The sequence below is a fragment of the Dermacentor variabilis genome, chromosome 4, assembly GCF_050947875.1.
Source record: "Dermacentor variabilis isolate Ectoservices chromosome 4, ASM5094787v1, whole genome shotgun sequence".
Taxonomy (NCBI): domain Eukaryota; kingdom Metazoa; phylum Arthropoda; class Arachnida; order Ixodida; family Ixodidae; genus Dermacentor; species Dermacentor variabilis.
This window is the reverse complement of record NC_134571.1, coordinates 96,402,789-96,416,846: the sequence shown is the minus strand read 5'-3', so window position 1 is coordinate 96,416,846 and position 14,058 is coordinate 96,402,789. Positions and strand designations below refer to the sequence as shown.

The 14,058-nt window shown below is 45.5% G+C and overlaps 1 protein-coding gene across 1 annotated transcript in view; it reads left to right on the top strand.

Annotated features, from left to right (window-relative positions):
* Window positions 1-13,757, top strand: part of CaBP1 (Protein disulfide-isomerase A6 homolog CaBP1) — a 34,959-nt gene extending 21,202 nt beyond the window's left edge. The window contains exons 7-8 of the mRNA XM_075689874.1: window positions 3,958-4,371; window positions 13,450-13,757. Of these exons, the coding sequence (XP_075545989.1) occupies window positions 3,958-4,371; window positions 13,450-13,530 (495 nt within the window). The 3' untranslated portion in view covers window positions 13,531-13,757. The remainder of the gene's footprint in view (window positions 1-3,957; window positions 4,372-13,449) is intronic.
* Window positions 13,758-14,058: the final 301 nt, after the last annotated feature.

The following is a 14,058-nucleotide window of genomic DNA, read 5'->3' as shown; positions in this document are numbered from 1 at the left end:
CACGTTCCCCGGGTCCCCCTCTCCTTCGCTTTCTTTCTCGGAGATTGCGAATGCAGCAAATATACACGCTGTTTTTCCTGCGCCAAGTAACACATGGTGCTGCACTGATAACGTGTGATAAGCCCACGTGCACATCTTCTTTCAGACTGCAAGGCTTGGCAGCCAATACAAATGCGGCATCGTGGAAAATATGGATCACGACATAAGTAACAAAAAATATCTTTACAATAAAGTTTTAATTACCAACTTTAGCGGCAATATTGCATTTGGAAAATTGAAGCCCGACATTCATATCTTGACCAACAACAACTTTACAAAAATCGTCGTAGGCACTATGGCATGCAGTATTTTGTCTGTGGGCAGCCTTGAACGAAAACTAAAATTAAATTCTCAGTGACGCTGATCTCCCCACCCTATTAGAAAACGCTACCTGCCTCCCCGCTGCACGGGCGCCGATGCTATGACAATTACGAGTTCTCTTCATTCTGATCAATAAAGCCTTGTTTTCATTTGCTGCTATACGAACAAACGTGATTATCCGAGCTGCGGTACCACCGCAAGATTGGGAACATAATAGAGCACGCTTTGCGTCGATTCTTGGCGTCACCATAAAAAAAGAAAGAAAAGGCCACGATGACGCCCGTGCCAGCGAAAGCTTGCACTACTGTTGGTCTGCACTCGCAATGGAAAGGATTAAGGGATCAACGTCACTGGTCCACTATTTCATATTTCTTTCGCTGCTGCCATATACTGGGCGCCGTCCACAGTGCCAAAGTACTGTAGGTTGTAGCACCCAAAACGATATTGTTTAAGAAGTTTTTGTTGAGTTAATAACATGACTTTGAGTCCTCAATTCTCGAATTGAAGTGCTTCCTCTATAAGTACTAATTACGGGATTATTAAGGATATGGTTATTACTTTATCTGCCATATTTTTCGCGCTACCGAGTTCCTAGTAATCACAGAAAGACACAACTTCATAGAATCTCGATCGGGAAATATCCTTACAAAATTCACCTTTTCTTTATAATATTCTGTGCAGCTGATACAGACACTGTACTTGTAACATGAAGTCACGCAACAACAACAGTTTTCTGAAACTTTCGAGGTTAAGAAGGAAAGCGTGAAACATAACGGCAGGTTTCGCAGCGGCTTCTCGGAGCGAGCAGAAGAGGGGAAGTAAAAGCGAGCCGGACACAATGGCGGGTCCGCGACTACAACCTGTCGAGTCATACGCCGCCAAACGCTTCGGCCTAACCGAGTCCGAAGACGATCCAGAGAATCCCATTCGCGACTTTTGACGGCCCCACTTATGCAACGTCGCTCTCAACGAACGCTTCGCCGTAAACGCGAGCGCCCGGCGCGCTGGTTGAACGCCCTCTTGCTGCTGTCTTTGTTCGTCTTCGCTGCTCGTTCTGAACGGAAGAGGGACCCAAGAGCCCCAACGCCTTACAAGGCCTCACTGTATGTTTAGCGACTCCTGCTCCCCGCATGAACGCACAGCGCGAGCGCACCCCACATGAAACGTTCCGCTAAGGCGAGTAGTTTAGCGACCATTTCGCGAATTAAATACTTTTAGCCCGCACATTCGTGCAATTCTTTCATGGGGTGTTGATAGAGCTGCAGCCGACAATTCTGCGGCGCAACGCATCGGGTGCACGAGCTCGGGCTACTGGATACCGGAGCATTCTTTGCAATTTGCGCCCAGTCAAGCCGGCGGAAATGGGGTGTCTTCAGGCGTATATGACACCCCCCCCCCCCACTGGCCCCTTGCACCCGGGGCCCACAGCCCCCCGGCCCCCCCTGTTGCTACGCCACTGTAAACGTGTTCGAAGTTGTGGGACGTCAAAGCTTACCAGCTTTTTTTTGAAGCAGCCAGACCTATAGTAAGCAATATGACAACTTTTTGCCATTCATTGCTTTGTTTTGCTTGTTGGAGTTGAAAAATAAGCAAATGCATGATCAAGTTCCTTACGAGCTTTCTTTTTTCAAATTCCTGTGGGAGTCCGAACTCATTGCTGTGTGAGGCTGATTCTGACTACCCCACGATCTTACACATGTGCAGAAGTGCATTGCCCTCTTACGTTTTCCTTCAGTACCACCAAAAGTTCATTGGGTGTAACTGCTGCATATAACCCGCAGCCCAGGTTACAACACCATGGAAAATGTGTGCCTGTATCCCTAGAAAATGACTGCATACAACGGCGCTCAATACTTTGTAAAAAGACTTTGTTAACAGATGCACGACTCCTTCGTGCCGTATCTTCAGCCAGTGGCTCGGTTTCTCATGCCTTTGCCGACACTGATAATCTTCAACTTCGGATGCACTGTAAACGACTGCTGTCAAGCTCGGCTTATGTTTATTTGGGACTTCTGGTTTGTCGGTGCCTTGTGAACTATTCGCTAAATACTACTTATAACGGAGCCATAAATGCAAAATGGCAGCTTGACACGAGGAAGAGAATGGGCGATTATGAAAGATAGAAGAGAGCTTGGGATGAGAGGAAGTAGGGGTTCCTTCGGAGATCGCAAAACTGTGTGACTGAGAACATTGCCTTCAAGTGCAGAGAAACTTTGTATGGCTGAGCACAATGCTTTGAAGTGTGGCTTCACGGCAGTGTGCTGCCTTAAAGCTATACCTAAACTCTTGTTACTTTTAGAAACGTTCTAATTCTCAGTGCTTTTAAGTTTTAGGGTTTTACTTCAAGAGGTGGTAGCCATAGTGCATGCTGTGATACATAAAGTTATAGCCTGATCACTGGTGGGTTGAACAGATGTGTAGCAGTATAATTGCTCAGATAATTATTCAGAATTCTTATGTGAAACTTCAAAGAAATACCTCAAGGAAGACAAATGAAAGCAATTATTTGCTATTTTCAGTATAAGTGCTGCGAGTAAACAAAAAATCTGAAATATACAAAATATGCACCTGGTTCCTATTTCCTAACTTTTGTAGGTCAGATCATGCTAAAGAAAATTATGCATATTTGTTGGCGTTGATACTAGCCGTAGTGATGCCCATGCTATGCGAGAAAGCAGCTTCGCAAATATGACAATGACTAAGTTACTATTGTACAGTGAAACCTAGTTAAACTGTAGTTGGCCGGAGCTCCGAAAAAGTATGTACTAAATGGTAGTACTGCTTAACCGAAATAGCCCGAGATCGCCCACTTACCTGTCAAAAACGGAACTCGAAGAGAGTGTGGTGAAAGGGGAAAAAACATGCAGTATTTATTCACTTCGCGCGAGAAAAGTGTTATTTTCGTTTGATGCCGCGGCGGCCTAGCAGCGACAACAGCAGCCTCAAACTTGCTAAAGCTGCGAGTCAGCTTTTCAGCCAGCCCCCTCTTCTCGGCAAACACTCGCATGGCAGATTCCTCATTGGGGTTGCATGTTCTCCATGCACACAGGCGGTAGCGCTGCAGAAGTGGCGGGGCGAATCTTCCATTGCGGGACGTAGCGCCCTGATTCTGCCTCTGTCGGGCTTGAATCGCACATGCTGTCACTTCCGTGCCGTCTGCATCACTGTCACGAAGCGACAATGGTTACAATGAAATTCGTACCTAACCCGCATCCCCACTTTGGTGTTAAATTGAGAGGTTCTGGTGCGAGCTATAAGTGCAAAAATATGGTATGTTTGCCATTCATCATCCTATTTAAATCTGGCTGCCTTTAACTGCCTTTAGCCTACCCTTAATGCAGTTCTTCAGAAAGCGGTTAAATTTAATGGCTCGAAGGAATCGGTGCAAAAGATGCAGGAGAGGAGTTTTCGGGACATTTCCTATTCTTCTATAGATTTCTGTGTTTTGCCGTGGTTTGAAACAAATGCCACTACATTGTTTTGGTGAAAAGAATAGCAAAGAGGGAACTTCGTCTTATTGGTTTAAGCTCTTGTAGTGCACAGCTGCAGTCAACTAAAGCACTGACTTTCCTTCCACAACGTGTGCTTCACCTGCAGGTCACGAAGGAGTCTGTGCTCAAGGAAGCGTGCCAAGATAGCCAGTTGTGTGTGGTCAGCGTTCTTCCACACATCTATGACTGCCAATCTGAGTGCCGTCAGGGCTATCTCGATATCCTCAAGCGCCTGGGCGATAAGTACAAGCGCAACCGCTGGGGATGGCTTTGGTCTGAAGCCATGGCTCAGCCGAAGCTTGAGGAGGCACTGGAGATCGGTGGCTTCGGCTACCCAGCTTTGGCCGTGCTCAACAGCCGCAAGATGAAGTACTCGCTCCTTCGTGGGTCCTTTAGCTACGATGGCATCAATGAATTCCTTCGCGAGGTTGCTGTGGGGCGTGGTTCTAGCGTGCCTGTGAAGGGCGCCAAGCTTCCGGAGGTGGTTGAAACCGAGCCTTGGGACGGCAAGGACGCAAAGGTATGTGGACAGTAGTCTTTTGTCGCCAATTCTAGAATAGTGTTTTGGGCTATGATGGCATACTTCAGTTTAGTGCCTACCCATAAGAGAGATGTCTATAATAGCTTGATAAATGAACTAGCATGTCTTTTGTACGGCTCAGTTTTTCGTCGCTGAAGACCTGCTGCAGCATGTTGCGGCTGCTGCACTTTTGCATTTCATTTATGTGTTCATGTCTCAGGCTGCAAGGTGTGCATGTACACATTCAGCACTTACCATTTTGAGACGTGTAGTCTCTTGATTCCTGTGTATATTGCACATACTTTATACAGTGAAATCTCGTTGATACGTTTTTCGGCATAATACGTTTTTTTTTTCGTTCCCGGCCGATGCCCTATAGAGGTAAATGCATTTTTGTACGGCTAATACGATCGTATTTCCACGTCGGTTTGGATAATTCGATCCCGGAAACGTCTTCTGTATGATGATAACATCAGAGCCAGTCCTTTGAAGCGGGTGGGCAGAGCTACTGAAATTAACATCGAGCGAAACGACAGGCACGGCGGACTAAAGACGCGGCGACGCGCGCTTTGTATGCTCTAGGCTTGGCCTGGCTCGGCTCGGCTAGAGTCCGGCCGTGCTTCTGCACAGCGCCTGCAGCAGTGTGGCGGCCTCTGGGAGCAATTTTCGCAAGCTCGCACACCAAACGCACCGAAGGTTTTTAGCGCCATCTATCCTAAGACATAGTACTCACGGTAAAATCACGTGACCAAGAAGCAGTGATTGGCGCATGCATTGACGATGCTGTAGGCTTTGTTGGCTTTGTGCTTGCCATTTCTCGTTGCCATTTTGGTGTTTCGAGCGTTCAGCTTGCACTTCGCCCTTATCGTTTCTTCTGTTTTGGTGCCGCGTTTCACCCGTGCGCTTCACCATGTCTAGAAAGCGTAAAGCGTTATCGCTGAAAGAAAAACTCGACGTCCTAGCAAAAGTCGACGAAAATCCGCAGAAGAAACGTGTCGACGTGGCACGCGAACTTTGCTTGCCTGTCTCCACGCTGAACACGATCGTCGGCAAGCGAGAAGAAATTCAGAAGAACATTCAAGTCTTCGGCGCCGGCGTGAAATAAACAAGGGGCGCCCAGCATGGCAAGATGGAAGAGGTTCTTCTGGCATGGTTCAGGGAAGTAAGGGCGGCGGGCGTGAACGTGGACGGGACAGTTGTTCGCGAGAGAGCTGATGAGATAGCACTCTCGTTGGGCATCGAAGATTTTAAAGCTTCGGGCGGGTGGCTCCATCGTTTTAAAACACGGCATGGCCTGTCGTATAAAACCGTTTCCGGCGAAGGGAAGTCTGCCGACCAAGATCAGGTCTCCAACTGGCTTTCGACTCTGCCGGCGGTGATTGCTCAGTACCAGCCAAGGGACGTGTTCAACGCAGATGAAGCTGGGTTGTTCATCAATCTTCAGCCCGAGAAAAGTCTCAGCATAAAAGGTGAGACGTGTCAAGGCGGAAAAAAAAGCAAAGAAAGAGTCACCGTATTGTTGTGCTGCAACGCTGATGGAACCGAGAAGCTGAAGCCTACTGTCATTGGCAAATACTGGAAGCCACGCTGCTTTTCGTGTAACCCACGCCTTCCTGTCATTTATAAAGCGAATAAGAAGGCATGGATGACCGGAGCCCTTTTCACAGAGTTCCTCACATTTCTGGATGCCCGGATGCGTGCCGCGAACCGTAGAATTCTTCTGGTTCTCGACAATTGTGCCGCGCACCCTGTCGATACTTCGTGGCTGCAAAACGTAAAAGTAATTTTCCTGCCGCCCAACTGCACCAGCCACTTGCAGCCCCTAGATGCAGGAATCATTAGAAACATGAAATTTCACTTTAGGAGCTTGTTGATCAGACGCTTTTTGGCCAAGATTGACCGAAAAGATGCCAGCTTGAAGGTGGATCTTCTTGATGCCATCCATTTTCTGGCGATGTCATGGGATCGCGTCAAACCTGACACCATCGCCAACTGCTTCAAGAAGTGTGGCTTTTTTTGTGCACCTGGCGATACTGAGGAAAATGGAGATGACGGCGCAGAGATTGACATCCCGGACTGGGGTGACCTCAATGTCGACGCGTCTCCAGAAGAGTTTGTATCGGCGGACGACCAACTGGCGACATGTGAATTGCGCACCGTCCAAGACATCATTGCAGATGTTACCGCTGAAGAGGAGAGCGACGACGATGACAACCAAGACGCCGGAGATTGCAGCAGTGATCGTCGGCCATTAAATACTGACGGTGCTCTCGAAGCTTTGGACGGGCTTCGTGGCTTTGTCGCGTCTGCAGAGCTCAGCGATGAAACTGCTACTCGTTTTTACGAGTTCCAGAAAAGCTTGCTGCAGGACCTCGAAAAGCAAAAAGTGCAGCGCAAAGTGACGGATTATTTTAAAGTGCTTTAATAAAAGCAAGTTCTGTGCCAAGTATGTATTATTCGCAATCTTTTGGAGTCCGTTTTGGATAATACGTTTTTATTTTCGGTGCCCGTGAGAATCGTATCAACGAGATTCCACTGTAGTTATGCAGTCGCCAGTAGCACGCTGAGCCTCCTTGCTACTAGTTATTTTTATAGGAAGCAATTTGCAACGGGATTGTGGGCATTGTTCAAGTTGAATTTTGTTAAACTGCTAACTTGAATGCCCCCTAAGTTTGGATAGGCCATTTCATATTGTTTGGATTCTTCTGCAGTTCACCCTATCTTCTTGCACCAAATGATGTCTCTGGTGTAAGGTATACTATATTCACTCAATTATAACATGCCCTCGATTGTAATGCGCGCCTGTTTTCCCTGACCTAAAAAAAAAGTATTTTACAGTACCGCGCACCTCATTCTTTCATACAGAAATAAAACTTTCATTTGGAAAAACAAAAATTTACTCCCAGTACACTAAAGTTGCAATAAATAAAAAAAGTCGCAATTTCACCCGAAAGGCAAAGCATCGATTGCGATAGGAAATTATAGCCAGCGATACGAAAAATAAGGATAGTAGTTTTATCGGCTGTATGAAGTTTAAACATTCGTTTACTAAATAAATGAACAAGCATGGTGTCACGCGCGCATAAGCAAACATGAATACGTCTCACTCAATGACCACAGAAACTCTTTATCAAAATGCTGGAGCGAGGAAGTGCAAGAGCGAGTGAAATGGCCTTTGTGCAGCCTCTTGCTTTAACACGAGCTAAGCGATGAGAACACCACGCGGTGCGTCTAGTTGTGTAAACTGTCTCCATCGCATATCGCTTTCAAGATAGGGACCACACAGCCGCGCCGTATGCAGCAACCTCCAGACTAGGATGCCTCTCCTGTTTGCACCAGTCCCGCATGTAAGTTTCGGGAACTCTGAATGCCCGTGATGCTGCACAATTTCCGTCCCTCTCCACACATGTGATCACTTTTCCTTTAATTGCGGCATCGTGATGAACTCTGCGTGTCTTCGGAGTCAGCGTTTCCAACCTAACAGAGTAAACGCAGCAAACGGGAAGACGGATGGTGGACTAACCTAAGCACTCATACTACAGCACATGGAGGAAACTATGCCAGCTAGGCTCGAAGCCTGTACGAGGCGGCCATCTTGAAATTCTGATGGCAATATGAGAAGAAAGGGGGTTAACCGAGGGGCCTGATTTTCATTAATCATATCATGCGAAGCCAACAAAGACACCAAGGAAAACATAGGGGAAATTACCTGTACTTAATAATTGAATTAAATAAATGATAAAAATAATGGCAATGAAAGTGGATGAAATAAAATCTTTCCGCAAGTGGGGAACCATCTCACGTCTGCATTATGCATGCGATGCGAGAGGGAGGCGATACGGTAGCACAGATTTAGGTTTGTACTCGATTCTAATGTGCGTGCAATTTTTGGACCCGTTTTATCAGGGGAAAAGTGTGCGTTAGATTCAAGTAAATATGGTAGATAGCTTTGTTTAGTATCTGTAGTTGTTTTAGAATGCTGTAGTGGTATAAACTTGTGCGAGACAGCATTCAAGGTTCATTTCGCAGACAAGCAAGCTCCAAGAGTTACATTTCATGCTTTTTTATACAGTCTACACTTCTTGTAAGGTACCCACATACAGCAGACTTTCAGATATAACGGACCATATTTCATGCTTGCTTTATTCTACCTATTGTATTAATCCAACAAAGCTCACTTTTAACAGACTGCTTTACAATGGACTATCTGCTACAGCGGACGAAATTAGCTGCAATTTTTTTCAAAATTGGGCATATAAAACGTACTGTTGCCATGTGCACACGGGCTGACAACTGACTTGCGAGAGTCAGCAGACGATCGGGGTGCAATATCGTGCACACTAGGAAGGAAGGCGGGGCGGAAACACGCCGTCTTCTTGCGCGCTCTGCTTTCATCACGAGGCACGGTGCTGGGAGGGAAGCAAGAGAGTGGGGGTTCTCTGGCGGCGGCTGCTTACGGCGCGGCCGCCTGGCCACCGTATGTGGGCAAAGTGCGCGTTCCGTGGTCGTCGTATTTTGAAAGCAATCTGCCATGTGGTCGAATTGCGGTCAGTGCTGGTAGCTTCGTATGTGCTGTGCTTACGATGTTTAGTTCATGTTGAAGCAAGAGACAGCACCAAAGGTCAATTCGCTTGCTGCTGCGGCACTTTCTTAATTTGCTGTGGCAATCGATGCATTGCCTTTCGAGCGAAACTGTGACATTTTCTTGTTTTTTTTTTACTTTGGACGTTCGTCACACTCTTTGCAATAAAGTTGTTAGACATCGCAATGAAAGTGAGGTGTTTCGGATATTACAGACTTCTGATAAAACAGACGTTTTTCGTCAGGTTATCAGGGTCCATTGTAACGAGTCGACTGTAAAAGCTTACCTGATCATTGTAATTTGAGTTTACCAACATGTTATTGGGGATGTTGAAATATTGTTGCATGTGGGCGTTGACATTGAACAGTTCTTGCAATCCTTACTGGCAATTGAATGTAAACCTGCATACGAAATTGAGACCCAGCCGCTTCACATTGGAACACCTTTCTCCTCGATGAAGCACACCTTTTGCTTTCTGGATCATTAACTACAGGAAACAGTGACACTGTCATGTGACACGTGTGCTGAGTTTAGAACTGGGAGGAGCAGTAGTTTTTCAGATAGGTGTACAGTGTTGAAGCATGCAATCTGAGGTTTTGTTGCTACACCTTTTTGGTGAATATACACTTGGCTGGTTTCCACCCCTGTTGGTGCAAAACTGGTTGTGCTGCCTTTGCAATATGGTTTTGCACTCCTGTTGTAGTTCACCTTCTGTTGTTTGTCCATTACCATAATTGGCACCTATTTCATGTCACACCGCTCTTCAAAATTTGACTGAGTGCTGGGCTGCCACTGTGTGCCGATGAATTTCGGCAGTGTTCACATTATTATTATATTTTTTTATTTTTTGCGCTATGCAGTTATGAGCTAGTTATTGGGGTATCCCTGTAATGTCATAGCCCTTTGTAACGTCGCACCTACAACATCGCATCCAAAGCCATGAAAAGGAAAATAAAGCTAAAAGAAAACAAAGTTCACAAGCTTACGTGAACTTTGACCAGCAATTTCACAACTCTGAAGTGGATGTTCTGCCTCTACTCCACAATTGCATTGCCTTTGCACTGAAAAAAGGTTGCGTTGTAGGCTAGCTCTGAGTTCACAATATGGTTTTAATAAGTCTCAATAAAGATAGCATGTGAAAATAAAATTTCTTCTTTCATGGTTTAAATCGAGAAATACTCAAGGCCCAACTGGGGAGCCAGCAACACTCCTCCTCTTCTCCCATCTTGCAAAGAAAAAAATATATTTCTTTATGACCGTACTGTGCTCTATAAAATAAATTAAATGTATCACTTTAAAGCTAGCATAAAATTGTGAAGTTTACTCACCTTTATTTGCATTAGACCACAACAGTACACAGGGACAATATAAAACATGAACAGCTTGCTTCATCATTTTCTCTCATACAGTCATCTCTGGTGCAAGGTACACCAGACATGAAATTGTATCCTCAGAATTGCTCATGAGTAAATCTGACATGCCATTAAGAGGAGAGTGTGGGGCATTACTAGCCAACAACGTAGCTTCCGAGATTTATGACACTGCTGTAGGTTGTGCCAGTGCTCCTTTTGAGCTGCCTCATACCTAACGCACATCCATACTGCATGCCTCAGTTGAAACAATGGTCCCTAGAATACTTTGCTAGTCTGCCGTCTCCGCACGCCTCTCCTGCAAAGCCGTGACCTTGCCATTCGTGCCTGTATGGGGAGCACTGCAAGCCATCAGAGCGTCCGTACCGCACTGTGGCAGCCATGCTATCTGCTAGCGAGTGTGTGGGCTTCCTTTGTACGAAGTTTCAACAATGCATTGTAGCTCTCTATAATACCGGGATCTGGCACAGAGGCAGAGTTCCTCACTTTAATATCCCTGCCAGACTGGCACGGAGCAAGAAATATTTATGAGTGGAAGCTCCGCTGTTTGCGGCGACCAGAAAAAGTCACAAGCCCGCGGAGCCGTTTTAGTGCTGGCGGCCTGGAAAGAAATTACCGCCGTTGAGAGCGCGCCTGTCAGGGCACTGCATTTTTTTTTTTTCGCTGCGGCTTCTGTATATGGCCCCGTCGGCGCATACAACAATTGTTACCTTATCTGGTCGCCCGCGCTCGTTCGCGCTGACGGGAGTTTCCCCTCCTAAATGTCTTACTCCGTGCACACTGGACATTTTAATGTCATACGAATTGAATGGAATTAGCATCAGATTACGTTATTTGGCTACTACACAGTGATATTTAATGCTATTAGTATCGAATAACTTCCGCAACCGATTCAGTTCAAGAAACTCTTCGCTTCACATTCTAAGCGAATGTGTACTGTCTACTCCAGAGACAAGGTAAAATGTGACATTGAGCATTCGAAATTGAGAAGGGCCCATGTAAAAAGGTAATTAGTTTGAGTGTTTTATGGCATCTGTCATATTATTGAGAGAAAAGCTGTATGGCAGGCTGTCACAAAATGTTCTTGCTCTTCACCTCAGCGGCATCTGGCCACCACCATCATTTTTCTAGTTGGCTATACTGTAAACAATAGGGATGGGGGCCTGTGCACACAAAAGGTACACAGCAACTAATTGCTTCACCTGCTGCAACTGAGCATCGTTGTTCAGCGCTGCCATGTCAGTTGTATTGTTTGTGTTCAATTTGTCGGCTATGGCTACTAAGCTGGCTAAGCCTTGTCTTGGCTTATGCTGGCCAGACATTCGGAAATGGAAGTTATAATGCGTGTAATTTCAGTGAAGTGACCTCCCCATATTAATTTTAAATTAAATAGGTTCACTTTTCAGACACTCATACATACCTCCTTCTACTTTTCTTGCCAATTTTTATGGAATGATTTCCATTGATATCATGACCGAATGACATTAATTTTTCCTGTTTAGCACCACCACAGTTCGAATGGCATTCTTCGCACTGAATGTCGTTCAAATCTAATGACATTAAAACGCCCAGTGTGTCAGGGCCATAAGTTCACATTTCCACTGTTTGCCTTGACTGAGGTTATAGGCTGCAGCAGTGGGCGTAACCCATGTCAAACGTGGTGACAAGGATTAGATGATTCCAGCGTAGTGTACGATTAACACTACCAAATGTATTTTAACGAAAGGGATTTTAGGACAGTTAAATAATTTGAGGTGGTCAAAATTCCATGTCATCTGCCCAAATTAACAATAAAATGATGTGCAGTGTCAACAAACATCCCTGGTGCTCTAAAGTATATCGAAACCTGTTGTTCAGAAGAGAAAATAGTGCTATCCATGTAATCAGGCACCCCCACAAGTTCCACAGAAACGAAACATCAATTCTTATGTGAGACATATTAATAGTGCTTGCGATAATTCCACGTTTACCTTAGTGACAATTATATAGTCATTCTGGTGCCATTAGTTAATTCATTTAGGCCCCTTCGCCTTAGACGAAGCTAGCTGACGTTTTGCATCTTGATAAATTGTGAGCTAAGTGCCAACAGTATGCTTTTCTGCCAAATTATTCTGTCACCTAAAGAACACATGCACGCACACACTATTACTTATACCTGCATTGTCTGTTTGCTTCCTACGGTCATGATTATACATAAAAGACATGGATGTTACTTGCACAACAAAGCACAATGTACAGGTGGCTAATCAAAAACATCCACAGTTGAGCGCTTTATTATTACAATTTCGCAGTTGGATCATAGGCAACCTAATTTTTTAAAGTCAAGCAGTACAGGGAATTCATGTCTGCTTAGCCGCAGTCTTAAGGCAAGGACTGCTTACGCTTGATGTATCCACCTCCACAAGCTCTAAAAATGCGCTGGCGTCGCAGTGCAAATGCATTACGGCAAGCATCATGGAGGAGCCACCACGGCAGGCTAGCAAAACTATTCTAGGGACCATAGTTGAAACCAAAGGCCCCAGGTAAGAATCTGCAGCTATCGCGCTTCCTCCTCCTGTAATGTCCTGTCATCGAGGTTGTCACGAGTATCCCATCCTCGTCGCCAGTGTCATGATCCACCCGGGTTCGTGAACAAGGGGTGGCTTGAGGCACCCTCCGTTAGACGGACGCTCCGCAGCGTGGTGGTGTTCAACGATGACTGACCGCCGAGCTTGGCAGGCCACCGAGCCTGGCGGCGAATGAACAATTGTGCCTGAGGGGGCGTCACATGCTTGCTACAGAGGTGTGCACCTTTGGAGTAGCTGTTCGTGACTCGTGCATCTGACGGGTTAGAGGACTGGAAATTTCAGTGTGTTTCAATAACCCGAACCACCACTTAGGATGATCTTGCACGCTTGCCGGCGTTGCAAAGTGACAGCAGTTACTGAGCAGTGTACAGTGGCATTCAAGACTAACTTTGAGCATTGCTTTATGTAAACGTCTTTTCAGTTGTATGGCTGTGACTGGGGTTGCTAGCTGTGGACAGGTATACATTGTAGTTTGGCTACTCAGTACGGTAATTGACTTGTGGCTACTGAGTCTTTGTTTTGTGGATTACTATATTACTTGCATCATTCAATCTTTCAGATGGAAGAGCCTGAAGACATTGACCTCAGCGATGTTGAGCTGGAGCCTGAAGACCAGGTCAAGAAGCATGTTGAACTTTAGGAAAGACTGTTGGCAAAACCACTTCATTTCGTGGGTGTTCATTGTTTTCTTTTACATGTAACACGTGCAGGAAAGGGTCGGGAGGGGACGTGTGGCTGTGCCATCTTTCAGAACCTGTGTACATACTGGTCATTGTGTAAATTATTCTCCTCTTTTGGGAATGCTCTTTAGAAACCTTGTTGTAATGCTATACATGCCGGAGTCAATAAACTGGGCATTTTTTTGCACACGTGCCTTCAGTTTCTGGTTTTTCTCATGCTTCATCTTGCATAACAGTGCAGTTTTGTTTGCAGCCTATTATTTCTTTATAATTTACTAATTGGGGTCTAGAGCACAAGTCCTTGAAATTTTCTTTTCATTATGTTTACCTTGACTGGCCTCTTTCACTCTTTGGGTCTGAAAGTGAGTGCAAATTTTGTGCTACCATATATGGCAGCTTGGGACACTGCTTACTTTGTGTGGTTGGTCTGCTAATTGATATCTGACTAGGTTTATCAGGAGTATTAACTTTTATCTGAAAAAAGGCAA